Source organism: Haliaeetus albicilla, chromosome 14, assembly GCF_947461875.1.
Source record: "Haliaeetus albicilla chromosome 14, bHalAlb1.1, whole genome shotgun sequence".
Classification (NCBI taxonomy): Eukaryota; Metazoa; Chordata; class Aves; order Accipitriformes; family Accipitridae; genus Haliaeetus; species Haliaeetus albicilla.
The window spans coordinates 1579945-1607611 of record NC_091496.1 but is presented as its reverse complement, the minus strand read 5'-3'; the positions used below and the strand labels follow the sequence as shown (position 1 = coordinate 1607611).

The 27667-nt window shown below is 45.1% G+C and overlaps 1 protein-coding gene and 1 long non-coding RNA gene across 3 annotated transcripts in view; both read left to right on the top strand.

The window, feature by feature from the left end:
- The window catches only part of UBE2H (ubiquitin conjugating enzyme E2 H), a 55636-nt gene extending 28710 nt beyond the window's left edge, over window positions 1–26926 (top strand). Inside the window, exons 4-7 of one of the 2 annotated variants that reach the window (XM_069801485.1) lie at window positions 11254–11293; window positions 11983–12035; window positions 16110–16238; window positions 23096–26926. In XM_069801485.1, the coding sequence (XP_069657586.1) occupies window positions 11254–11293; window positions 11983–12035; window positions 16110–16238; window positions 23096–23220 (347 nt within the window). In that variant the 3' untranslated portion in view covers window positions 23221–26926. The remainder of the gene's footprint in view (window positions 1–11253; window positions 11294–11982; window positions 12036–16109; window positions 16239–23095) is intronic. The other variant, XM_069801486.1, reaches the window with a different exon arrangement.
- Window positions 10–8404, top strand: LOC138688919 (uncharacterized). The gene is made up of 2 exons (XR_011327689.1): window positions 10–7599; window positions 7738–8404. It is a non-coding gene; the product is annotated as an uncharacterized lncRNA (long non-coding RNA).
- Window positions 26927–27667: the final 741 nt, after the last annotated feature.

Below are 27667 nucleotides of genomic sequence, written 5' to 3'. Positions count from 1 at the left end.
AACCAATAATCACTTTCAGTTAAAATCATGTTACTGTTTATGCAGGAGAGATGTTATTGCTTGCAGCATTGTTGCAGGTGAAGTCGCACCAACCCTCAGTGCGGTCATAAGATCTTTACTTCAAGTCTGCAGAATGCTTTTACCATAGACTTCTAGATGTCACATGCCAAGCAGAGAGGAATTTTGGTCTTTTGGCTGAAGGGCTAGGAGCTGGAAACGTGATTTGGTCATATGTTTGTGTGTTGATGAACTAAGTCTCTGATATGTGCTTTTTTAATAATATATCCATTCGTGAGTAAGGTGCAGGATATCACAGTGAGTGCTGGAGCCTGTTTATATAAAAGGACTCATTTAGTATGGAGAGCAAAGACCTCAGTGCATGTTCTTGGACTTGGGGTGAACCTAGCTTTTGGGACCTCTTGTCCAAAAGTGGATGGAAGTGAAGGCAGGAGCTGAAACCTCTGTCCTCTTGGACTAGGTGATGCATATGTGGAGGAACATAGAAGCAGGGACCTATCACCAGAAAAATTTAACCTTTGAGAGCAAATAGGAAGTTTGTTAAGGGAATGTTCTTTAGACTATATCCATCCTATCTTTGTCCTTGGGTAACAGTGATCTAACTCAGATGTCTTCCAGTACCTAACTTTATTCCAATCACTTTGGCTATAAATAAAATAGCCAATGTTGCTTGAAAAACTGGAGCAGATGCATGAAGTTCCAACATCTGTATTCTGGCTTATGAAATAAGTGCTGGTAACTCAGTGACATGGCACTTTTCCATCAGAAGGGTGTGCTTGTGGCTCAAGCCACTGGAGGACTTTAAAGACTGGAGAAAACTGCCCGAGGAGAATGATGTGGAAACTTGACTACGTGGGTTGGACGAGATGGGTCCCTTCCAATATCAACATCCTGATTTGGAGTTGATAAGTATTGGCTGCTTTCTTAAAATAGACTCTTACACTAAGAGTGCCTTATATTTAAAATCTCTCTCTCTCTGGTGTGAGAAATAATCTGTCTAGTTCCAAATGTGAACCATGCTTTTTGGGAAAGAGTGATGCTGTTTTTATGCCATCCTTTACCTTTTTTCTGTTGAAACTTTAGCCGAACCACAGAAATGTGCACACAGCTGAGTAACAATGCAGTATTGCTGCAGCTATGAGAACCCCTTTCTCCCTCCTCTTGAGTCAGCTCTGAAACTTGCTATAAACCTCTTAGGTTAGAGACTGTTTACAAGATGCACAGTATGTTATTTGGTGCCAGTCATTTTTTCCTTCCTGCTTCTCAAGTGCCACAGACTGATACAGGTCAGGGTACTGTCATGTTCACAATCTTAAATATGGGTTTGCTACGGACAACTCTCAGAAAGCGTGTAAAACCTAGTTTCCTCATTAATTGCTTTGGTGCTAGTCAACTCAAGATTATTTTTCTCTCCCCTGATGTTCTTCCTGTGTGTATCAGAAATCAGGGTTGCTGGCTTAAAGCAAAACCAAACTTTCTTTCCAGTAGCCTATGGAGTCAATGCAGCTAAATGTTGGCCAGGCTCTTGTGTATTTGTATTGCTGTTGATTTAGGCTCCAGTTAGTTGCACGGAACGTGGTACGTTTGACCTTTTGGTGGTTTGGCTTGGAGGCTGTTTTGTGCCATTTGGGATAGGCAGGAGTAAAAGGCAGCCTGGGATCACAGTTGGCCCAGCTGAATTTTCAGAACTGACACCACAAGGATGGCCTTTCTCCTAGTGAACTTGGGGAGGGTGGTGGGTGGGTGGGTGTGGAGGGGGTTATTTTCTGCTCAAATTGCTTTGTCCATTCTAATGTTGCTTCTGCTGCCTTCCTTTTAGTACAGCAGCTTTCCATCTGTCAGCTTGCTTATACCCACTGTGACTCTTATTCCAGACTCATTGCACCTTCTAGCATGCATCCCTCACCCTACGAGTCTCTGTTCGAGTGGCTGAAAACCATCTCTTCTCTCACTGAGCTCCCCAAAAGGCTGGCTCTTGCTCTAGGGCCTGCCTTGCTGTCTGCTGGACAAGGGCTGCTGGAAGCGCAGGGTACCTCCCGGGTGAAGCAGTGTGCAGCTGAGGCTTCAGGTTGAATAAACAGTCGACGCTAGATGAGAGCTGGCTTGGGAAAGCAAGGGCTCAGCTCTGCTGCGGGGAGGAAGGAGCTGGGGAGTGGAAGCGCCAAGGAGAGCGCTAGGACCCGGGGAAGCTCCCAGCTGGCTGCAGGAAGAGGTTTATTTTTCTTTGTCTGGTTCCCATTTCTGCTGCCCCAGCCCAGCTTATCTGGACAGCCAGGGCTGAGTGGCGTCTCAGCCCCTTCCTCTGGGCCAGCCCGATCTCCGCACAGTTGCTCTCGGAGTCAGACTTGGTGTGTAGTGCCTGATACCACTGGTTTTGGCATTACAGATAGCTCCAGAGTGAGCCTTCATCCCAGCTGAACTGGGAGCATTCACAAGCTTGTAAATGAGATGATCGTATTCTCTCCCAGGTCTGCCTGTTCCAGTGAGCACGGGTGTCCTAACCCAGCAGTCCTCAGCCAGCTTGAGCCCTGGATAACACAGGGGTAGGAATTAGTAGGGAAGAAATTTGCTGTGGCAATCTCTGATCTGTAAAGAGGTGGAAGTGAAGGATTTCAGAGATGGTGTAGCCCATAAATGGACAGAAGGTCATCTAGAGCACACATGTAGCTTGTTTGCAGCCCTTCTGTTCTCAGCACTGCATAGCTCCCACTGTGATGATGACATGCAGAGTTCAAATTGTCTGTGTAAGTCACTGGCTTGTATAAAGTATAGAATCCAGCAGTTTCTTTTCCTTTAATAAATTACACTTTTATGCTGAAGCTTAAAGCAAAAATGCTGTCCTTGCAGCTTTCCTTGTTCCTCTAGTACTGTAGGCTAAAATTTTCTTTCCATCTTAAAAAATCTTAATGCAGTCTTGAACATGGCATGGGCTTTTTGCAGCAAATAACATGATGGCTTGAAGCATATCCGTGTATTCTAGAAAGCCGTTTCTGAAAAATGACTGCTAATAGTTGCTTTCTAATCTGTTCAAATTGCTTTTATCCCAGCATGGCTCTGAGTATAAGGTACGTGAAAACTTGGTGTTCTCTTCTAAAGTGCGACTGACAAACCTGAATAGAAAAGGGTTTTAAAGTGGGTTCCAGATTTGTCTTCTGGAAAAGTGCAGATCTTTTCTTAAACCCTAAATGAGCGGTGGTCCTCTTCACCTTTGAGGGTCTCTAGGAGAAGCCTTCGCTCAGTGTGGTGGTTCTTCTCCTGCCAAATCTTTGCTCCCTTGTCCCATCCACAGCTCCCTTCTCAAATATGTGTGGCATGTATTTCCTGCCCTTCTTGGGTTGGTAATTATTTCTGTAGTCTATTAAATGATGCTGCCCCAGGGACAGTGCTCTCCTGACAATGCAGGTGATGCCCCTGCTTAAAGACCTAAACCATCCTGGGATCTGTGTGAAAAGAGCAGTTCCTCAGAAAGCTTCCAGTGTTTCATCATGTCCTGCAGTACCTTTCCGGTATTTCTGGCACTGCCTGTTCCTTGCTTGGTCTTTGCTGTGTAATCGGACAGATCCCATATTGGTGCAGGATGATTTTTTCCTAACGAGCTATACAACGTACAGTAAAAAGGGAAATGCGCATCCTGGAAGAACACGTATCTAAATGGAGCTAGATGTAGGGGTGTCAGGTTGGCTCTGGGCTTGAGTGCTCCCATTGAGATGAACTAACTCTGCCGGTGATCCCTAAATATCCGTATCTTCAGAGTTGAAACAAACCTCCTGAAATTGAGGAGTTCGTTAGAACAAAACCAACTCCCGAAAAATACTCAATTGCTTTCTGAAGCTAACGAATGCTGCCGCTCTTAATGCTTTTGTCAATTACTGTAAATATCCCTGGGTGCTTATGAGGACCCGAAGCACTCCCCTGGTAGATGTTTTGTTCCATTTTTTCTTTCTCCTAGACAATATGTTTTGAGCTGTTTATGATTTCAGTAACCCTGCTGGCATTGCTTCACTACTTTTCCCTTCCCTCTGGGATTTAATATCTTCGGGGGAACTTTCTGCTTAGCCTGTTCCTGCTTTTTCAAAGGGGAGTTGTGAAGTACTTGAAGTACTGTTTTGAGCTCCCAAGTCACAAGAACACTTTGTGTAAATTTTGTATGTTTTTAATCAGTCCATATGCCTGCCAAGAGCCGGAGATTAATGCTCTTGGATGCCATAAACACGGGAGGAAGTGCAGAGTGTGAATGTCCTGCCCTGCTTAGATGATAGGAGCAGTAGAAACGTGAAGCTGGAAGCCTCAGCTCTTACCTGGAAGCACCGTGGCATTTATTTTATTGCTAAAATCTGCAGAAATATTAGGCCGGCACTGAGTCACTCTGGTTTCTTAATAATCAAATATCACAGCTGCAGAGTTTGCATACAATATGCTCAGAGCCTCAATTTCTCAAATAAATTCTGTATATTTATACACAGTTCTCATTTTCCTTCCATCTCTGGCCCAGTTATCTGCAGATATCTCACATTTATATTTCACCTTTCTCCCATATGTTTTGTGTACATACTAGGCATTTTGTTTTGCAAAACACTTAGAAGTGTGTGTGTGTGTGTATGTGTATGTATATAACGAGACATTGTGGCAGCCAGTACAGGAATGAAGCAGTGTTTAGCTCCAGCCAGGATTTAACAGATCTCTCCTGGCCTGTGCTTAATTTTTCTTTTTAACTGCAGCTGCTATTTTTACTTTCAGCTTCTCTCTGGATTGCCTTACATTTTGCTACTTAGAATTTCATGAGTCACTTATCGCCTGTGACCATTCTGAGCTTGCTCTTCCCTGTGTGTGTTGATCCTTGCTCTGACCTATAAGTGATGTGAAAATGCTTGTTCTTTCAAATACGCTTAGCTTTGTCTAAGGGGAAAGACAAGACACCTAAAGGTAATTTGTATCCCTGTCTCCACTCTGGTCTGACGTGCAACTGTGCACCCTCTGCAGTTTCCCTGCTACAATCGGAGAATGGGAACAGACTGACAAAATGGGGTAGGTGTTTTCAGCCTGGCTTGGCAGAGATTCACTGCCTTCTGTGCCAGTCTCTGAAGCCTGGGCATCAGGTGATGGTGCACCTAAGCAATGAGATGAACTGATATTGGGCAATTGCTTTGTGCTAGTTCTGCATGTTTTTCCAGAGATTGCTGCTCTTAGCACCAGTCTCTAAGCTTGTGGATACTGCTTTTCCGCTTCCAAGAAGGACCGCTCAGTGATTCACTCCGAGCAGGAGGTCCAGAGTTTATAGCTCTGCCACTATATTCCATCAGCTACAGCCATATTTTTCTGTCCTGATCTTTTCCTCGTGAAGCTGGTGCAAAATTATTTATGGTATTGTTTTGGAAAGCTACTAGAATTTGAGTATGGTAACATAAACTGTTCTACTTCTGCTGTTAGCAAGCTGACATTACACAGCACCTCGCACCACCACTGTGCGGTGAATGCCTCCACGGTGAGTGCACCGTGTTATATTTGACTCAGTTGTTAGTGCTCTGAATGGGCTCCTAACCTCCAGGTTTCATAAAAAAGAAATCCTTGACTTTGCCAGCAAGAGCTTAATGACCTGAGAGCGCTGGACAAGGTACGCACCTCTGAGGTGGGCAGATCCTGTGCCCTTCAAATGGGGAACAGCCACATGCTAAACCAGTTGTCCCAGTCCGCAGAGGGGAGCAGGTACTAAGTTGAAGACTGGAGCAGAGGTCTTGCTCTCATGCCTTGTCCCCCATCTCCTACCATGGTTTCTCAACCTGTGGTGTGTGGCGGGCTTGTGATCAGTTACACAAGAAGGTAGTCCCTGAAATGAGTGCAATGTGTTTTTAAAAATTAAAAAAAAAAAAGAAAAAAAAGAAAAAGAAAAAAGAGCATGTTCCCTTGCAGGCTTTTGGTTGTTTGGGAAGGGGGAAGTAGTTTAACATTAAGTTTAGACTAATCTTATTTGGCTGTTTGGTAACACTGCACGAGTACTTGGAAGATCTTTTTCCATTAGGTAGATTGTCCAGTGGTTAAAAAAAGCAGAGGAAAACCACTGCTCTTGACCTCTATGTGCTGTACATAAGCTCTTTTGCGTGCTGATCTCTGTGCACATAGTTCTGCCCCGAGCCTTGGGTGGTCACCCAAGCCATGTTGATTTGGTGTGGTATTTAAAACTCACTGTATCCTGCTTCAGAGAGACTGTAACCACCTTCCCACCTCGCCAGCCAGGCAGTCTGAACAGTTTCCTGACTTGGCCTTAATCACTCATTAAAAATAAAACTTTGAGGCTTGTCAGTCTTGCTGCACTGAAAAGTCAGGAGTGATTACATACCCTTGTCCTGTTGGCTGTTTGTTTGGCACCACCGTGGTACACAGATAGGAATCTGCTGTCACAGTTGTTCAGGTAGAGAAGTATCCAGCTGGCCTTATTTTATGAGCAAAGAGAGCCGACACGTGGGCAAGCAGTGGTGAATTTGGGATGGCTAAGTGGATATAAACCAGCTCCACTCTGGCACGTTCCCCAGAGCCAGTGGGAAGTCATCTTGCATTTATCACTGGTGTGGGTCGGCCATGTAGCTGACTCCCCGCGGAGCAAGAAGACGCAAAGCCGGGAGGCTGAGATGTGCTGTGTTTGCTGGCATGCTGCTTTTCCTCCTTCCCACGTGCTTCTGCAGGGCTAGCAGCACTAGCATTGCTTTGAAGAGCTGTGCTGCAGGAAAAAAAGTCTCTTTTGGGGACCTCTCACCTAACCTACCAGCTAAGCTGGCTGTACTTTGAGCTCAGATAAGCATCAGGCTACCTTTTGAAGCACCGCTTGTTGGATTGCAGCCAGTTCCTGACTTGGAGGAGAAGCACCGAGGAGTGAAGAAAGCTTTTTGCTGCTGCGGGCCAGCATATTGTGCAGCTGGAGCTGTGGAAAGAGTGAGGAGGCAGTCCCCAGCCCAGGTTTCTGATCCCTCTAATCTCCAAGTTTCGTGTCCATTCTGCCTGAATCGTAGATGAGCAACCTGGGCAAGTGAAAGGTGTCCCTGCCCACAGCAGGGGGCTTGGAACTAGATCATCTTTAAGGTCCCTTCCAACCCAAACCATTCTGTGATTCTATGGTGGCTGTACCAAGGCAGGGCACCCTTTCTAAATCACAGTCTGGCCCTATAGGCATAGTGATAGGGGAGCAGTTGATGTGGAACAACCTCTTGCAGGAGCTTTCTGCCTAATGGCTCCACAGGAGAATGAGAGTTACCTTGGGAGTCCTCAGCGTTCCCCAAGTTATCCAAGTATTTGGGCTCTGCCTCTTGGAGGAGAACTTGCTGGCAAAGCAGCTTACGACAGCACGTTGGTTCTCGCAGTGCCTTGTAGCCATTTCCTGGGAGCTTTAGTCTGGAGCTGTTCAAGAGAGACGTTGACATCAGCATAAGTCTGAAATTCCTCCCTGGTTCTCCGCTGTGGTTTTGCTCACCTGGAGAGCGTGTTGAGCTGTCGTCCAGCCGCAGGGCCTGATCCTCGAAGTGAGCATTTTGACCCAGCTGCGAGTCAGTGCCCTGGATGTTCAGACCCATCCACGGTTGGTGCATGAGTGTGGTAAGAGAACTTCATTTTGTAGTGGAATACGTCCAGGTGCTGGAGCTTTATGAATGTTCCTGTGTTTGCAGCACCAAGGAAGATTGACAGCCTTTCAGTTAGCTGATTTTTAATTTAAAAATGTGCTTCTCTTCAGAGATCTTTGTCAACCCAAGAAGTGATTACTCCAGGGCTATTGCTGAAATACCAGCATTTTTGAAGGTCAGCATCTGCATGTTGGTCTCAGCGTCTTCCAGTATTGGAACAGATGTGTCCCTTTTCATTGTGTCACTCTTTTATGGATGTACACGGTTTTTTCTGTTATCACCCAAAGGCTTTTCGTCCATACGGATTTTATGCAGTCCTGCTTTACTGTCAAAGGCAATCCTGGATCTTGACATCTCTGTATGGAAAGGGTGAACTGCAGCCACTCTGCTGCTCAAACTCCTCCTAAGCATTGGCTTTTCAAGGGTTTAGTGTGAATATTGTTTTAAAATGTTAAGTATTTACAGCCAGTCCAGCACACAGAATCACAACTGCTCAGGCTGTGACCTCAGCTTCATGCTCCAGGCTGTGGTGAGAACCCAGAATCAAGAGCCTGTCCCTTGGTACACTTCATGGAGTGCTCACATGCAGTTCTGCACATTGTATTTATCGGGGTGTGCTGTATCCGACTATGGCAATAAACCTGCCCAAGTGTTTATGCTGGCTTGGGAGGTTTTTTTACTCCTGGCTTACTCTTTAAATTGGAATTTCATTTTTACATGGATGTTTATGCTTGCTTTGTCTTTTGTATTTGTGAAAATAAATACAGAGCAAGTCAGTATTATTGGAGCAATGTTAGTGCTTTATCACTGCAGGTGACTTACATTTCAAATAAAGGAGGAGATAATAGTTTGCACTTGTTTCTGTGTCAGGAAAAGGAAAGGTATGAACAGAGCTGCTCTTGGCCTGGGCACTTTGTGTCTCTAGTAGAATGAGACTGGGGGGGACCTTGAAGAGTTGCAAGAAGATGTGGCAGTAGCCTAGGAAATGAGAAGTGCAGGGCGAGGATGTTTGTGTCCTTTCTTGAAGAACAACTGTTTAATTTGCAAAGCTTGAGACCAAGGACAGTGTGAAAGAGGGGATTGTTCCTTGCCTGGGTGAATGCAAAGATGACAGAGAAGAATTACAAATCTCTAGCACAGGAGCTGCTTGAGCGGACAACCTAATCTCGTCTCCCTGGATATCAAGTGCAGCTTAAATGCTGAAGTGTGTGAACGAAGAGTTGACCAAAACCTTACAGGTGGGTTTGCAGCACAGCCTTGTCCAACTAGCTGCAGGTGGCTGTGGTAGAAGGTCCTAGGAAATAGGTGAGATGATCAGAAAACCAAAATAAGAGAAGGCAGAGGGATGCCTGCTTCTAGCTGGGTTAAAGAGAGCTGGTCTGTGTCCTAGGTACCAGAATAAAGAGTGTTTTACTCAGCAGGTCTACACATAACCATCCTGTTCTTGTTACCTGGTGTCTTCCCCATCCTCTCTTCTATTCTGCTTTATCAGAAACTTGACTTCCCCTCCGTCCAAGAGAGAGACAGGATTTAGAATCGGGATCAGTGCTCACTGCAGTTCTCCAGTGCCAGCATAATGGATCTGTGACCTGATTTAAACCTGTGAGAGCCACCATAACTTAAATATTTGATGGAACTACAGCTTCCCTTTTTAAGTCTGCTTCAGTTTTTCAAGCTAAATCATGGCAAGGTATTCCTGAAAGACACTTGTTAGCGTGGAGTTGTTTATGTAGTTCTCAGTTCTTTTGGAGATTTTTCTGGCTCCAGGCATCGTTTCAGCCTTGCGTTGTATTTATGCAAAATCCGAGCAGTACAAGTAAACATGAAATTATATTTGTATCATAATACATGGAAAGAAAGGGAGTTAGATCCATATGTCAGCTCTTACCGCAGATGGGAACCATGCTGTCACTCAAATCACGATCACTCCTTGTTCAGGCAGAGATGGTAGATCAGTGCTGCTGCAGTGTCTCGCCTGGAGTGGCTGGATAAAGATGGTGAAAGTAGGGAGTTTGCTGAATTGTAAACAGTGATGTGTTTCATTTGCTTGCTTTTTGGGCTGCTCTGGAGAGGAAATTTCTGTGTGTTTTGAGTCCTGGAAGGAGCTTTTTAAATGGGTTGAGTCAATATCCCAGACCTGAATTTCTTACCCATTTTTATAAACATGGACCTTTGTCAGAAGAAATAGTTGCTGTTAGCTTATGTAGATTTCTGTTTATTGCAGAAAGGCGTGATTCCCACATGGGCAGTGTTTGTAAGGCTTTACAGGCTACGGGATGGCGGTACAACAGAGGAAAGAAGGTGTTATTTTAAGTTTTGAAAAAAAATCAACATTAAGATCTGGAAGCAGCTTAACCTGGTACAGAACCAAGGGTTGCAGTAGCCCTTCTGGGCAGAGCCCAAATGATTCAGACAAGCCAGCAGAAGCTTATAGCACTCAGTCCATTTGGTAGTGAAATAATTTGAAAACCCAGTTCTGTATCCCTGTACTGTGTCCATTCTGTGCTGGGGATGTGTCCTGCACCCAGGTATTTGGTTCCTCCTATTGAAAGGAAAGGGAAGAGTTTGAAAGCTGGATTCTGCATGCACTCCCAGCCATAGTCTGAAACACTTAACTTTCCTTTTGGGTTGGCTAAGCTTTACTTCTACACAGGCTATGGTGCCAAGTATGATGTGTTACAATTCCTTTAATATATTTGTTTTATAAACTATTTGTGGGAGAAGAAGGGAGTGTTTTTGAGGTGCCATCTGCCTTGAATTGAGGTTAAAGTAGGCAGCTGGAGAACCCAGCTTACCTCTAGCTGCTGCTATCAGATGCAGTCTTTAAAGTGTGAGGCATCTTCTACCATGATGTTGTAAGTCTTGAAACCACAGGATTTTTTTTTTTTAACTATTTAATTTGCAAGTCAGAACAAAGACAGAAAGCACTATCAAATCTACAAGTCTGAAATGTGGACAAAGCTAAGATGAGCTTTCTCATTCTAGACCTTGCATTTGAGCTGTTTTCTTTTCTAGGAGACCAGAGGTACCAACTGATGAATTAATTGCTGTATTGCTGCAAAACTTGAAGTATTAGCTCTCTGCACCAGTCTCTGCCCCTGAATGGCTTACAAATGTAGACTAATGTTGCAGCTTCAAGTTCATAGAAAATCTTTGTTGGGAGACATTAAAAAAAAAAAAAAATCTTAAAGCAAATGTTGAGCTTAAGTTTTGTGTTTACTCAGAAGATCCTTGCAGCTTTTAAAAACACTTCATCTGATGTGGGTGCTCAGTTGTGCTGATGGGCAGTTCTTTTCAAGATAATACTGAACCACAAAACCTTTGCGGTCCTGTTGCACTGTAAGCAGAGGGTTTTGCTGAATTTTGAGGGAATGGAGAAGGACCCTAGGGTCAGAATGTTGCCTGGTATTTTAAAGGTTACATAGCTATATATAGCTAAGGCTGGGTTTTCTTTGAAACTAGTCAGATGAGTCCTTGTTCAGTAAATTCCAGACTTCTCTTGTAAAAAAAAAAAAAAAACAAAAAAAAAAAACAAAAAAAAACCCCCAAAAAACAACAAAACCACCACCACCAAAAAAACCAACCTCTTTGGCTGTTTTCTGCTATTTACCAGTGTGTCTCTTTGCAGGATTCATGAATAAAATTTTCCATCCCAACATTGACGAAGCGTAAGTAAATCCCTAGTGTGTGGTTTTTCTAAGGAGTTTGTCTAATTGTAACTGTATTTTGGCTTCATGTAATACCCTGATGAGTTGAATAATGCTTTCATCAATCTAAGAGTCCAGAGTGGGGGATTTGATTTGTTGCAAGTTAACTTTCAGGAGTGGGTCAGGCTGTGGGCAAGACTAGAGCTGCATGCTGCAGACACTGTTGCAGATGTGGTCTTGGTATTGAAACATGCTTCCTTTACAGAAAATTCAAGGTTGCCAGTCCCCCTCCTCATTGGCATTGTGCCGGCTTTCTAGCAACAAGAACAGCGTTGGCTAAGCCATAGCTCCCTCTTTAGCTGAAGTTCACGTCTATCCTAAAATTCTTCAAAACATAAGATGTTTTGCCACATTTTTTTCAGTGAAGGTTTGTTAAGGGGAGCCACCTATGCTTCAGTCTCTCCAGCAGAGGCCCATATGGACCAACTAATTCAGTAAAGGCTCCAATTTACTTTCTTTTGTGCAGAGTATGAAGATTCATGTAGTTAAAGGCTGCCCCTCTATTAACCACAAGGTAGGAGTAAATCATAGCTTATCTGAAACAGTGGGGCAGAAGCAGGGCAGGGAAAGGGAGGGGGTAGATTGTATTAAATCCCCAGAGTATTTTTGAGTGTGACTGTGTTTAATTCCATCCTTTCCATATGTTTCAGGTCAGGAACTGTATGTCTAGATGTAATCAATCAAACTTGGACAGCTCTCTACGGTGAGTTTGGCATTTCCTCGCAAGCTGATCACATGAACATCCGTATTTGGTGTGTTAACATAACACAGCTTGCTGGAGACAGATGATCTTAGGCCAACTTTTGGGTTTTGTATTGTTTGTTGTTTTTTTTTTTAACTGAAGTTTTAGACTCCTCACTGAGCCACAATCACGTGAAAAGTAACATTTTCATGTGAAAATACTTTTGTAACCTGTTTTTATCCCAGAGAGGCAAAAATATTCCATAAACCTTACAAAGGATCTCTCAATCCATTGCTTGGCATTGTCTGGCAGCTGCGCAACAGCACCCCGCCACCATTCGGCATTGAAAGAGAAGAGTGACTGTATCTAAAGTGAAATCTAGTTCCAGTTACCCCATCCATGTTTTGTACGTGCATTCAAGCTGGTATTCTTCATGCACAAGGCTATGATCCCAATTCTACAGAAGCTGGCACCAGAAACCATTCCTGTTTATCAGCATCATTTTGTTGCAGGCTAAGAGGTGGTATTGCATCTAATGACTGCACTGCTTGCTGCAGAATGTTTTGAGTTTCCCATTAGGTTGTTTTTGGCTATAACTGTCCTTTTTAGAGACATAAAAAGATCAGCCAGTAGCTGAAGACCCGTTAAAATTGCATTTAGGGAAAGCTGAAATTGTTAAAAGGAATACAGCTGAGTATCTAGTCTAGGTTGGCTGCATTTTAAAAATGTGAACTTCAGATGTTCCAATTATGCTTTGTGGAAGGGTATTCAGGGGAACGTGCACGTCAAATCCTTCACGTTCTTCCATGAAAAACTGGTTTTACCTATGTAAGTTGAAGCTTTGAAGCAGTTGCTAGAGAGACAAGCTACTTTACCTTCCTCACAAGCACAATTTGTAAGGAAATACTAGACTTGGTGAATCCTGGGTGGGAAATTGCTATAGCAACTTGCTGAACTTTACTCCTCGTCAGAATGCCTGAAGTCCTCGTTTACTAGATGCATGGTGTACACTTCACATGGTTTTGTTGTGAGAGATCAGCTTAGCCGTGACCCAGGTGGTGTTGCTAATGGAGGAAGAAGATGCTCTTGTGTCCTGCAAGGATCTGATGTGAGACGGAGGAATTAAAGCGGTGTTAGCAAACCAAGCCCTCTGCTGGGGATGAACCTGCATGGTTCAGCCAGCAGCAGAATCTAGCTCAGTGCAGCATGTGCTGCTGTTCCACAGTCTTAAATGCCACCTGCAGATTGTGGGGATCGCTGGACAAAAGAAAATCACTCCAGTGTAACTGTGGTGGTGGTTTTGTGCTCTGGCACTGTGGGTTCTGCTTTGGAAGCCACGCATGGATAGCCTCCCTGTTCTGCAGCATACTCTCCCAGACAGCCACAGTGAGGTTTCTGCACTATTTCCAAACAATTTCATAGGAAGGCTTTCTGTGAGAGTTTTTCTAATGAGCACTGCTGTATTTTTTGTCATCATTGTTGCTTTTAAAGGTAGAAAAAACAGCTTGGGATTTACTACGCTAGTGATGTATTAATATCAACAAGCTTGCAAAAATCTTTTGCATTTTTCCTTGTGGTATCAGTGATAGGTGCTAGGCAACTTGAAGGTATCAGATGTGTATTCTGTACAGAGCACCTTCCACAGTAACTGGTGAAACTTGGCATTAGAAAGTGCATCGCTTGACAGTCATCTTATTGCAAACTTCCCTTGCCTTGCTGCAGGATGCCTTGAAGCTGCAAGCCGGACACTGGGGTGACTGCATTCGCTCTGCCCCTTCCCTCGGAAGTCATCAACACTAGAGTGCCTACGTCACCTCTTCACTACAGGGCTTTGCCTCCTTAGGTGAAATAAGGAGGTGGCCCATTTCTGAACATGAAATGAAAAGGGGGAAATAACATTCCTTGGTGCCTCTCAGCACAGCTGTGTTGTTGGGAGCGTCACCCCTTTAAACCGGAGTGCTCCTGCGCTGGCAGAGGAAATAGGTCCGATAATTCAAGGAATAACTAAGGTGGAAGAGACCCAGAATAGCTACCAATACGTTCATGAAGACCTTGTGGTTAAATTCCCTCTCCATCCTTAATGACGTATCGAGTCTTTAGCGCTGTGGTTAGGCTTCCTGCATGTGTTCAACTAGTTCCTGCTAAGCCAGTGCCACTTTGGAGGATTTGAAAGAAGGGGGAAATTACTGAGGTCTCTTAAAAAAAGAAGAATCCCTGCAGTGTGTCCTGTGAGCTGTGATGGCCTCCCAGGGCCCTGCTTGCTCAGCCTACATGACAGTTTAGTTGTCTAACGGCCACAGAGAAAGACTTGATCTAAACCTGCTCCTTGCAGAGACTTGACCCAACTTATTGCTGATGGTGTCTGAACCCGCTCCCTAGGAGGGTTAATTGGTTTACCAAGAACAAGCCACTACCATGGCAGAAAGTATTCTTACAGAGCATTCTCACTGTTGTTTGTGGTACCTTTTTAGATTAGGATCCTTCTTCCAGTTGCTGTTGTGCTTCATCCTAGAAGAAGCTGGTGGCACTTGGCTGCTCAGTGTGCCAGCTGTGGCAAACTTGGTCAAGGCACTGTGTGCGCTCTGAAGTGCTTCATCGCTGTCCTCAGCCAATATTGGAAGGGGCGACAGCTTCTATATAGCAGAAAGAGATTTCAGGGTAAAACCACCTAATTTCCTAGTGGTGTCCCTGTATAGCAGAGACCAGCCGATCGCTATCCATAGCAATCAATGTCATTACTTTTTGCAGTTGGGTGATGCAGTATCAGCTATAATGAACCCTATGCTCCTGAGTATATGAAGCCATGGCCTTTCTTCCTGTTTAGGACTCGGAGATCTCCTCCCCCCCTACCTGCCCACACATTTTTCATTAATCTTTCAGAAAGTTAAGGGCTCTGAGATCCCTGCCCACTGTCAGGTCTGGTTGAATTTAGTAGCTCCATGAGGCTCAGTGGTGGCTGGGCTCAGGAACAGTGACACAGCCTTGTTCCTGTACGAGGAAGGTTGAGATGGCTAAACTGCTCATCTGATGGATCCTCGGGAGCGTTGGGCTTCCCTTCTGACAGCTCCGCTTTGATCCATGCTAGAGGGGATGGGTGATGCTCATCCACAGGCAGGATTTCTCTGCCACCAGGAAAGAGACTCTCCCTTTAATTAGGGGGGAAAGTGGGATCCTGATGAAAGATGTGTCGAATATTCACAAACAAAACCCAACAGAAAACCCCACACAGCGAATGCTGGTCTGCCTGTATCAGCAGCTCTCCAGTGGCTAAAGTGAAACCTGGCACACAGCCCCGCACTGGGGGTTTAATCTCTTCTCTGCGTGGGTGTACATGGTCCTTGTGAAGCCCCCAAGGAGAAATGATGATGCAGGGCTTGTTTCTGAACACCCCCACTGCTGAAGTGTGTCATCTTAGGGATGTGGGAAGAGGGTTTCGTGTGTCCACAGTTACTCATAGGCACCAGAAGTATGTTTCCTGTTGTGGATTATTTAGCGACAGATGCCAACTGGCACCAAGGTGTTAATGTGAGCGCTTCACATTCTGCAAATTGTTTTGGGTTGGAGGAGGGACTTGTTGGTTGCTCTTTCTATTAACACAATCATCTAAAGCACTCTGGAAGATGTTTTATGCTTGAGGTATGTCAATTTAGCCATGGAGCATGAGACATTTAAAGATGGCAATAGAAGGATGCAGAAATAGGAGAACAGTTCAGTGAGGGGTGAAGCACAGTGCTCTTTGTTTTTCTTTTTTCCTTTTTTTTTAAGCCAGGGCTGAGCCTCAGTGGAAAACAAGGCAATTGTGTCCTTCGACTGCTTTGTTTAACCCACAGATACCTGTATCTACGTTTTTGGGATGTCAGGTAGTTTGTGCAGTTAGCTGAGGAGCTGCAGCATACCTCCAGCAGCAGCAGCTCTCTTATCAGCCATGTATATGCTTTCCCTGATGCAGCTTCCTTTATTTTAACTAGCGCCCAGATTGTTGGTGCATTTGCCCTTGAAGCTTTGCGCTGCTGTTTCAGTGCCGGTGCTTGCAGGATGGTTAATTGTACTGACTCTGGGTCTGTGCACATGAACAATTGTGTCTTTCACTTGCAGATCTCACCAATATATTTGAATCGTTCCTGCCCCAGCTGCTGGCCTATCCTAACCCTATAGATCCTTTAAATGGTGACGCTGCAGCCATGTACCTCCACCGACCAGAAGAGTACAAACAGAAAATTAAAGGTAAGGGTGTAATAACATATTGCAGAATGAGTGGTGTTACTGTGATTCCACCCTGGGGGAATGAGGTCTTTGCTGTACATTTGTGTGTCAGTGCCCATTCCTTCCCATTATGGCATCCCTGTCTATTTTAAATGGGGGTAGTCTGAAGTAAGGGGTGGATGAACTGTTGCTGCTTGACGACTAAAGCTGGTGTATGCAGTATGTGGAGCAGGGCTTTTAAATCACTAGCAGACCCTAAGCAGGGAAGGCTGTAAGCAAACTGGGTTAGGATTCAACATGATTTTGAGAGATCGGAGAAACGATTCAGAAGAAAGGGTGTGTGACCGAAGAAGGGACAAGGAAAAGTGCTAAACTGAAATGGGAGCATCCAGTTGCACAATTACTAGATAGAAAGTGGCTTCTTAGCAGTTCTGTGGAAAGTGATCCGAGAGCAGCCATCAAGGAGTCAGTGATGCTGTTGCAGAAAGTACTTTTGTACTGTGACAGAGCAGGAATTTTTGTAAATGCCAAGTACTCATTCCATGCTACTTCCTAGTTAAGCCGAGGCTTATTAGTGCTGTGCCTGGTTCAGAGACTGCCATTTAAGAAAGCTGCAGACCAGTTAGTAGTGTCTCAAAGGGTGTAAAAAGGGCAGATGGTCTTGAAGATGCGTCTTAAGAGGAGAGATGGAAAGAATTGGAAGAGTTTAATCTAGAGGACCAGACAGGGTTATGAGCTTTGTGTCAAAGGTGCCTTCAAAGAAGAAGGGAATGATTTATCCTGTGATCAGTGTGAGCAGGATGTGGTCACAAGCGTGTAACTCAGCTGGGGGAGCCCAGGCTAAACATTAACAATGACTGGTGAGGGTATGTGAGCACTGGCAAAGCCGGTGAGGGTGCTGGTGTCTCTGGTCCTGGAAGGATTGGAAGGACATGCTAGACAAGGCTGAGAAATAGAGTCAGTACTTCTGTCGTGGTTTAACCCCAGCCAGCCACTAAGCACCACGCAGCCACTCACTCACTTCCCCCCCACCCAGTGGGATGGGGGAGAAAATCAGGAAAAGAAGTAAAACTCGTGGGTTGAGATAAGAACAGTTTAATAGAACAGAAAAGAAGAAACTAATAATGATAATACTAATAAAATGACAGCGGTAATAATAAAAGAATTGGAATATACAAATGATGCACAGTGCAATTGCTCACCACCCACCAATTGACACCCAGTTAATCCCTGAGCGGTGATTCCCTCTGCCCCCATTCCCCCCAGTTTATATACGAGATGTGATGTCACATGGTATGGAATATCCCGTTGGCCACTTTGGGTCAGCTGCCGTGGCTCTGTCCCCTCCCAACTTCTTGTGTCCCTCCAGCTTTCTCGCTGGCTGGGCTTGAGAAGCTGAAAAATCCTTGACTTTAGACTAAACACTACTTAGCAACAACTGAAAACATCAGTGTTATCAACATTCTTTGCATACTGAACTCAAAACACAGCACTGTACCAGCTACTAGGAAGACAATTAAGTCTATCCCAGCTGAAACCAGGACAACTTCCTTGGGATTAGGGAAGGCTCCCAGTAAGGACTCTCAAATACTTTGGATAAACCTGGTGATAGAAGGACTGTCCTAGCAAGCTGATAAGTGAAACACAAATTGAATTAGTCTTGCAAACGTAAGAAATAAAAAATAAGAATTGTGCTTTAAATTTGTGCTCTGCCTTCCCTAGAATCAGCTGCCTGCAAACAGGAGCAGGGCACCATTTCCTGATGTGACAGGCCTATGGCAAAGCCATGAACTTTATTTCTTCCCTGATCCAGTGAACACAATCAGCCTTTAATCTAACAGTGGGAAATTTACAGCCTTTGGCCCAGATTTGGTCTTCAACTAAGTTTTTAAGAGGCCATGACTGCCTGATTTTAGGGGGGTTTTTTTTGTTACTGAATAACCATAAGACTTGTTTGTCTGTGGGAGCCCTGCCAGAAAGGTTTGCAGGGCCTGTTCAGCAAGGAGAGCCTCCATGAGCAGCACAATCTAATCGCCTTCCTGGTGTGAGGTGGTGTAGCAGCTTTCCTAACGGAGCATTGTGAAAGTTTACTGGTGTTTGGAGAGCGCAGGTATCCCAGAAGGACGTGGGATTTGGTGGTGGAGTCCTTCCATCAGCTCTGCCACGTCACTCCAGAGTGGTTAAACCTCGAGTCACTTTGTTCAGATGCAAAATGACTCTTCATCAGCTGCAATTTTTGTTTGAGGGTGGAACTACAAATGAGGCCAAGTAAAGCTGTGATTTAAATACTGAGTTATTCAGCCCACTTTGCTTGACTCCTCTGTCAGCTGCACGACAGGATCGCAAGAACTACCCTGCAGATCTGGCCTGCTCAGTATCCTGAAGTCTGTCACCTGTTTTTTCATGTGAACAAGCTTCCAGGCAAAATGGTTTGTCAGATAAAATCTCCAGGGCCAACACAAGGGATACTTTGGGTGTCCTCTATGCTTTAATGAAACAGGAATAAAAAAAAGATAAACCCTTGGAAAAAAGCGAATAAACTGATGCTAGCCAACAGCAGGTGCTTCAAGGAAGATCTGAGGACATCCCTCAGGGAGGCTAAATGGGATAGTCTGCTCCCTCGTTTCCATCCTGCCAGCCAGGTACAGGCTGTGAAGATGATCTGGAAGGAGTTTTAAGTGCTTGCAACATGTCTCGTGTTCCATATACCCAAGAGTCCTGCCTCTGCTGTCTCTTCCCAGGCTTGCGTGACAAGTATAAGATAGAGCTAAACACTGTCATTCCTCATATTGTAGCATTTTTAAAAATAGCCTTGGACATGTTAAAATTGATGCAATGGATTGTAGCAGCTTCTCTGCTCTGGGAAACTCAGTAGTGCAAATACATAATTTATTGCTGCTTTTCTTCATTTTTTAGTTATAAGCACATAGAACAGTTGTTAGACATGGTGGTAGTGAAGCAATGGGCATAGGCTTAGAGATCTGGCCCAAGATTTGTAGTTCCTGTCATTCTTGGTATCAGACCCAAACAAGTAAGGATTTATTGTGAAACTTATAAATGTCCATTAATATTACCAATATACAGCTGGAGACTGTGATTCTTAGCATTAGAGCCTTTAGGTAGATGAAGTAGTTCATGGACACAGAGCCAAGTAAGTGCACCTTTAAAATCTCCCTGGCAGTCCTTAATGAGGTGGCTTGCCTGATCACTGCAAGAGCACCAGAGTGTGGGCTTCAGATTGAGCTGTTGGGAATTGGTGCTTGACTCCTGGGTGTGCTGCTTTTTCCTTCTCTTTGCTAGCTCTAATGTGAAAACTTCTTTTGGGAGGGTGGCAGTGGTGAGTAACAGCAGCTGAAGGATACTGAGGGGCAAGCTGAGTGTTTGCTGGGAGCAGAGGACATCTCTGGGAGCAGTTCTCCCATCCCACATCTCAGCTCTGAAGTTCCAGTAGAGCCCTTTGAACACCAATATGGCTCACAGGCACATACCAGCCACGAGGAGCAACCACAGCTTGTTCTTGTTGCTCCAGGGTTTAAAAACAGATGAATCAAAGTGGTGTTTCCCTGGTAGGAGTGGGAGCATCAAGGCTTTCCCTTCATGATGTGAACAGGCTTCGGCAGAGGACGGTTTGTCAGTAGTATTTAGATGGTGCCGTTTTCTTCCCTTAGTAGACTGAAGATCCAAGTTCAATACAATATTCAGCACAGAAGCTCCCTGGAAGTTTGATGTTTCCCAGATTAAACCTTCAGAAAAACCCAGCCCAGGGGCTTGGTAGCTTTCCTGGGTAGAAGATGGTATTTTAAATTTGAAGTGCTTCAAGTTGTGTTTTAGCTTAGGCTCAAGCAGGCCTTTTCCAACAGTAGGAAACAGTGGCTTCCATGTCCAAATCTCCAGTGGCCCAGAGAGCACTTGAAGTAGTAGCCACTGAAGAAGTGCTGCTGGCCTCCTGTCCTGCCATGGTTGCTGGCTCGTGACTACTGTGTTTGGGGACTCCCAAGGCAGCTACAGCAGTTGTTTAGCTGGGTTTGGGGTAAGCGTAGAGGGAATGTATTTCTCAGGTGCCCAGTGAGGGGTTGCCTTTGTCATCCAAGGACATCCAAAGTCTTACAGCAAAGGAGCTTGGGTTCCCTTTGCTGGATTGTGTAAGGAATAACAATTTATCTGGGCAAACACCCTTTCCAGAGGGATTAATTCTTGGAAAGCTATGGGAAGGGAGGAGCTGCTACAAGGATATGTCATGTCAGCATCTCGTCTCTTTAGCTTTGCTTGTCATCTACTGCCGGCCCACCTTCCTGTGTAAATTCTGTGAAGACACGCTGCTTTTTTGGGTCCCTCCTTCAGTTAGTCCCTCTCATCTTTAAGCCATTGGGTCTGTCACACCAATTCTTCTCACTTGCAGTGTCCTTCTATTTTGGCAGATGGCCCCTGTCCCAGACTCTGCAACTCCTGTTCTCCGGTGCAGGCAGCAGATGTGATCAGGCAGGGCCTAGGCTCCATGGTGACACAGGCAAGCACTTTCCAAGACGGGGGTTCTCGGTGGCCAGGACCTGAGGATGGAGCACAAGGGTGCTTTTCTGTTGATACCACGTGGGCTCCAGCAGCCTGAGGGCAATCCGAGACCTTGAGTGCTCCCTGCTTCCCAGTGTTTACATAGCTGCCTTCAATACTTTATCAGTTCTTAACAAGTTCTTGTAAAACAGATTTGAACAGCTGCTTCTGTAGTCCGAGTGAGCAGGTTAATAATGTATATTAAACAGTCAGACTGAAGCTGCGTGCGTCATTAGATGGAGAAGCTGAAGCTCACTGGGCTCAGAAGCACCTTCCAGCTAGCGCTCTCAACTTTTCCAGGGTGGAGCAGGTCTGCCGAGGCTGCCAGCTGCTCCATCCTGGGAACTCCTCCATGAAGTGTTGGCTTCAGGTTGCTCTGTCTTTACTATACACCTGAACCCAGAGTAACATGTTTGGGCTCAGTGTCCTTACGTCAGCTCCAGAAACGCAGAAAAAAACCCATGATGATGATGCAGATCTCTTGCAGAGTATTGTCCCTTCCAGTAGGCTGAAGGATGGAAGCGCAGAGGGAAAGAGGCTTTAAGAACAGCCAGGCTCTGCAAAGCACAGTCTTTAATACCTGGGTTGTAGCACTTGGTTATCTGGCGTTAGATGTATCCTCCCACAGCTTTGTCTGTGTATCCACCTGCAGATAGAGTATGGAATAAAAAGCAGTCATCTGTGTTCCTGGAGGAGAGGTGCTGCTTGTGGAACTCGTTCCCTGGGAGGAACTAAAGAACATACAGCTGGGATGGCTGCTGGGCTGGGACTGGGATGTGACATTCACATTTCCGTGCACGGGCTCATCTTTGAGCGCAAAGGGATGGTGGTATTCCCTCTTTCTTAATTTTTTTAATACTACTGTTTGGAGGAGGCTTTGTCGTATTTTAGTACCTTCGTATCTGGAAAGATAACAAGTTTGCAACTGGAATTCCCCAATGGCAGTGTGACCACCACACCTCTCTCCTCCCCTAAGTGCGTGACCTGCAGTGTGGAGGAAGCGCTGTCGGGATACTGAAGTTACATCACTTCTTCATACTATGAAGCCGCTTTCTCAGTGTAGGGTGGAAAAGAGGTGATAAATAAGAGGAAGACTTGAAGCTGAGGCTGAGCACCCCTTCTTCAGCCCAGTTTTGTGCCAAGTTTTCACCCTTGCTCCACTCTGCACACCTGCATGTGTGTAAGGAATAGGCTTTCTCTGCTCAAGGTGGCCTGCCTGCTGGGGACACCAGCCCCTCCTCGGATCTCGGAGGTGACACTGCGGGAGCCTTCTGCGGCCACAAAGGAAGGAAAGGGATTGCCAGACTTGGTCTGAGTGATCTGATCCACTTTGTGTTGCCTTTTTGCTCTGTCCCCCTGCATGGAGGCGACTGTGGAAGCCACACAAGCCACAGTTGGCAGCAGTTACTTTACTTGCCTGCAGGAATCCCAGTAAACCAGTTTTCCTGCTTGCTGTACAGCTTCCTGCTTCCTCCTGGCTGAAGTTCAGGGTGTTGATCTGGGTGCCTAGAGCCAGTGTGGTTTGGACCCCGCTGTGAGACACGGTTTCCATCAGTGACCTGCAGTGCGGTGGCCCTTCTCCCCACGGAGGGCTGCCTGCGGGTCCTTCTCAGCTAATCCTATGGCTGCTGTCCGATGCGAAGCAGGTTGCAAGACTTGTGTTTTGAAAACAGTGCCTGGGGCAGACCTGTATTTACTTTAGGGCTGGGGGAGGGAGCTTTTGCTTTTTATTAAAAAAAAAACAAAACAACAAAAAAACCCAAACAAAGCAAAACCACCAGTGCACCTATTCCTGCAGTGGTCTTCTGATCTGTGTTCTCTGTCCATCCTTCTTTACACTCTGCTTCTGCAGAGTTTAGCCTGGAAGTTCAGTCTGGCTCTCAGCTTGGTTTTGTTGATGGTGGTTCTGCCCTATCAGTTTAAACTCTCAGAGCTTCATTTCTTAAAGTCAGGCTATATAGTGACATCTTGATGTCTTTTAAGCTTGTTCTCTAGGTCACCATAGTAGCTCCCATTTCAGCAGTAAATTGAATCCTGTCCTATTAAGTGAGATACACCGTACCGGGGAGGACTTAGATTGTTTCCAGCTACGAGCATGTGTGACACTGACATAGGAGCCTTGGGATCATACTTGTTTCCAAGGGTCTTACACGTCTCTAAGGTCTCCATCAGCTGTTGTTGGACAATGCTGCCTTTGGCCTGAGAAATATGGTAATCTATATGACTTATCAAACATGATGTGATCCAACCAGCCTTTAGTCATAGTTCACTCATTCACTGACTGTTGAATATATGCTGCTTATATGTCTTTTCTTTTCTGTCACATACAGAATACATTCAGAAATATGCAACAGAAGAAGCACTAAAAGAACAGGAAGAAGGCACCGGGGACAGCTCGTCTGAGAGCTCCATGTCTGACTTCTCGGAAGATGAGGCTCAGGATATGGAGTTGTAGTAGAAGAGGCAACCTGCTTTTCAGAGAGACTCTAATTTCCTAACCATGAGAAGCAGACTATAATATTCATATTTAAACAAAGCAATTTTTTTTATTACTAAACAAGGTTTTTATGAATAATAGCATTGATATATATATATCACCCTTTAGATCTTGATTTTCTTGGTCATTTCTCGAACCCGAGGTGCATAGCATATTCCCACATTCCATTTTGGTAGCAATATGCAGCCCGAATGCATGCATTCAAATTCCATTTGGCCAAGTCAACTTGTGTGCTACTGAACTGTCAGCTAAAACAGCTGCCCTGGTAGGTAGGGAGTTAGCAAAATGATGTTTGCTTTCTTATTGATGTTTCCAAAGACGCCACCTTGGATGCTAACATGGAACAGCGTTTTCTCAAAGTATAAAATCTGGGGGATGATATACTAACTGTGTAGATCAGACAGTGGAATAAAAGGTGCTCCTTCAGGTCAACCTTGCTGATCGTATTTTATGTGGAGTCACATTAAAAAAAAAAAAGAAAGAAAAACAAACAATACAAATGCATGGAGCTATTCAGAGCATTGAAGCTTAAAAATTTTGACTTGGATTTTAAGTCCGTTTTTATATGTGGACTCCTGCCTGCCCTTCTGAACTGTAGGGACTGACAACCACTGGTCTATTTGCTTTTGGGACTTTTGAAAGCCTTCATCTGGATGTTACTCACTTTCTTGGTCTGGATTACGAGCTGTTCCCTTTTCGGGAGGAAAAAAAAAAACCACCACAAACGATGCTCTCTGAACAGTGCTTTGATTTAGCTGGAGCACATGTGAAGTCAAACTCTTACTTTGTCATAGTTTTGAAACTGCTGCCCTTTAATGGCTTCAAGTTTGCTTTTTTTTTTCTCTTGCTTGAAGTATGGTTAAACACCTCGCAAACACTCTCCATCTCCTAAGAGGGTCCTCTGACCAGATGGATTAGCCTTGCCGAGAGCTTCAGATCCACGACGATTGGCCCATTGGCTGTAGTCCACGAATCCATCGGCACTGATTTTATTTTCCTTTTTTCCTCCCCCTTCTGCACCAGCTTGGTAGCCATCTGCTTGTGTGTGTACAACAGGATTAAAATTTCTTAAAAGTTAACAAAGAATATGATCTAGAAAAATTTGAGATGAATAAAAAAGCCTAAAAGCACCAACTGAGGAAGCAAGTGAATCTGCTCTGTTTTGTTTTGGGTTGTTTTGTTGTTTTTTTTTCCAGGATGCTTGTGAATTGAAATGTTTGATTTCTCCTGGTGTCTTTCAGCAAGCTGAGATTTTTGTTTGTTTGTTTTAAAGCTATGAAATCTAATACAGTAAATGTCTACCTGGGATGCCGGTATACTTCAATTTGGATAATTGTGCATTGGAGATTCAAACTAAGATGGATTTTTAAGGCTGAATGTTACCTGCTGTATTCTTTTGGGGTTTGGAGGGGTTTGGACAGGATGTCTTTATTTGTGGTGCAACCTACAGGACAGTGCATGGAAAAATCAACCCACCCTGAGCAACTCTCGAGCAGAGTTTTGAATGTCAGACTGGTACATTTGTCATTTTCCCAGAATTGTTTGTTTTCTTTTTTTCTTTAGAAATGCCACCAAGTTTTGAGTCATTGGGGTTGGAAGGTTACAATCCTATTTCTAATTCATAAAGCACAATCAAATTTTTTTTTCTTTTGGAAAACAAAGAACAAACCTCGTAAAGTACCATTTTGCTTTAGCATGATTTTCCTTAATAAAAATATACAAAGAATTTCCTTTATGTTAATTACGGGCATGAAGCAAAGGTTTTTCCTCTCCTTTTTCCCTTTTTATTTTAAAGCAGTAATGTTAGGGCTGTGGCTAGTGACTGTGCTGAAGTTCTCTATCTAGCATTTGTGGCTTGTCGGAAGGGTAATATTAACTATTTAACATGTAATGGTGTACTTAACTCTTATCTAGCACGCTGTTTTTCTCATTACTTTGGGGAGGGAGGGGCCACGTTTTGCTGGCACTGTTTAACTTGCTTACCTGCTGACCTAGCAGTTTGCTTGTGCTATAACCTTTACTGTAGGTGCTACTTAGGAGTAGAGTAAGTGCTGGGTGGTGATATCAGTTTAAAAGGTAAAAAAAAAAAAAAAAAAAAGACAAAAAAATCACAATAAAAATTTGTATTTTTTCAATATTGTATAAAAATAGTGTTCTAATTACCTCATCCCCCTTCCTTTGCAGGTTTTTCTTCCCCGTCACTCCATCCCCTCACTCGGATTTAGTGTATCAAACCGCTCACACGTTCCCCCCTCCTTTTGTGAAACGCATATTCTGCTAATCAGGGCTTCCCCCCCAAAAAATACCAGTAAGGCCGCAGTTTGGCAGGGCCAGCTCCTGACCCGGGTACAAGAACGCAGCAGGACTCGCGGGGCTTGTCCAAGCTGACGGCTCAAGGGGTCTAGAGCTGTGAAAACGTGTGTCCCCGGCTCTTCCCACCACTCCTGAGCTGTGGTAAAACTCACCGCCTCGGCACAGAGGCTGCCAAAATGCTGCTTGTAAAAATGTCTGTCCTGGATGTAAGATGCTTCCAGGGGATGAGGTGGGCTGGGGTCCGCTCTGCGGGTCGGGAATGCCTGCTCCTGCCCACCTTGCACCCCTCTGCTTCTTCCCCTCCATCATTTTTCACTTCTTTTTTTTTCCAAATCTTCCTCCTTCTCCCAAAAGAAACTTCCCCCTCACAAACAGTTTGTAAATAAAACTTACACCTATGTAGTCTGGAAGAAAAGGTGGAGCCATATTGAAGCAAGATAGCTCTTATTTTGGTCATCTTGAGGGCGTTTTTTTCTTCTTCTTCAAAAAACAGTGCTGTTGTCACCTTGTGCTCTGTCAGTGTGATGGGAATTTCTCAGCCAGTCCGTGATGGACCCCAGGTTGATTTCCCTGCTACCAAAATTTGCCACAGCCCCTTGGCGCTGTTTTGGAAACAACCTTTGGCTTCTAGTCCTGTAACCTCTCCTTTTGCCGTCGAGGTTTTTGCGTGACATGAAAAACTGAGTTGCCATGACCCTCGATGGTGACACTCGGGGCTGGTCAGTGACCCTCTGTGCCGAGTTTTTCCTGACCCACAGGTCGGTTTGGCGGATGCAGAAGTTTGCCGGCGCGGGGACAGGCTGGAGCAGAGCTTTGCCATCAGCCTGGTATGGCATAGGCTTGTCCTCCTGCCTCCACCATGTCCATGGTTGAACCCCAAGCCATCTCTTTCTTCTTTACATGTCTACCCATCCCTTAATGCGTGCCGGAGAGATGGGGCTCCCTTTCCCATCCCCGCCTGGCGGGTGTCGTCCATCGGCAGGGACCCTCCTCACAGACCATCGGGAAGGCTGGGAGGTGTTTGACAATTTTCTCTTTTTGCTTCTTTTTTCTCATCCAAGTTCTGCTGGCACTTTAGCAGGGGTGTTTGCAGCATGAGAAATGGCCATGATTTTACTGCCTGTGTGTGGTACCTATCGTGTGATACTTGAAGAGATCAGGAGTGTCTTGCCCGTTGTTTGAGTCGGCTCTTTATTTTTTTTCTCCTCTTTTTCTTGCGTTGTTGATGTAGTGGGCACATCAGCCACCCTGACATAAATGCCTCTTCTCTAAGAGTATAACCTCTCCAATAGTTGTGTATAATTAAAGAACTGTAAACTTTTTTTAAAATAAAATATGTATATACCTTGAAGTTTGGCTGGTGCTTGATCGCCGAGAGCTTGGTCTTGCAGGAAAGACCCTGGACTTTGCGCCATTGACTCTGCATCCCACCACGACTTCACCCGTGGCCCATCTACGCCAGATCAAAGCCATTCCAGGGCATCTTCTGCCTGGAGATGAACTGCTGGAGGTGGCAGCAGCGGTTGTTGCACATACCCAACGCGCTGATGGTAGCGCTCAGGCTAGCCAGCTCCTTCTCCAGCTGTTTGCAAGCGGCTGGGTGATGATGTCCTTCCATGCCTGGTGACCGCAGCCTCAGCACCGAAGCTGATTTTTAGGGTCTTGGGTTGGAAATGAGGGATCAGCGCAGCCACGGGGCATCTGTCCCTCCCCATCCCTCCACCCGCATGGCCTCATAGGGTAAATTTCTTTCAAGGTCTCTTCTCGCAGCAGGACAAGTCGTTACAGGTAATGCTGCCTGAGATACCGCAGCCATCGTGGGAGCCGTGTTTGGTGTCCTGGACCGGTAATTATGGCAGAGGTGGCTGTTTTCTGTATAATCACAGGTAATTTTGGCTTGACGTGACATGGGGATCAGGGTAATGTATACAGGGGGTGTGACCGGGAGCAGTTCGAGGACCCCCCAGCTGGCATTTTGGGGCTGTGGGTGGGACAGGGAAGGGGACAGCAGCCTGGCATATGGCTTGTCCTCGTCCTGGTCTAACTCACTAACTCCAGATTTGTCTGTAGCTGTTTGTCACCCCTAAGACCC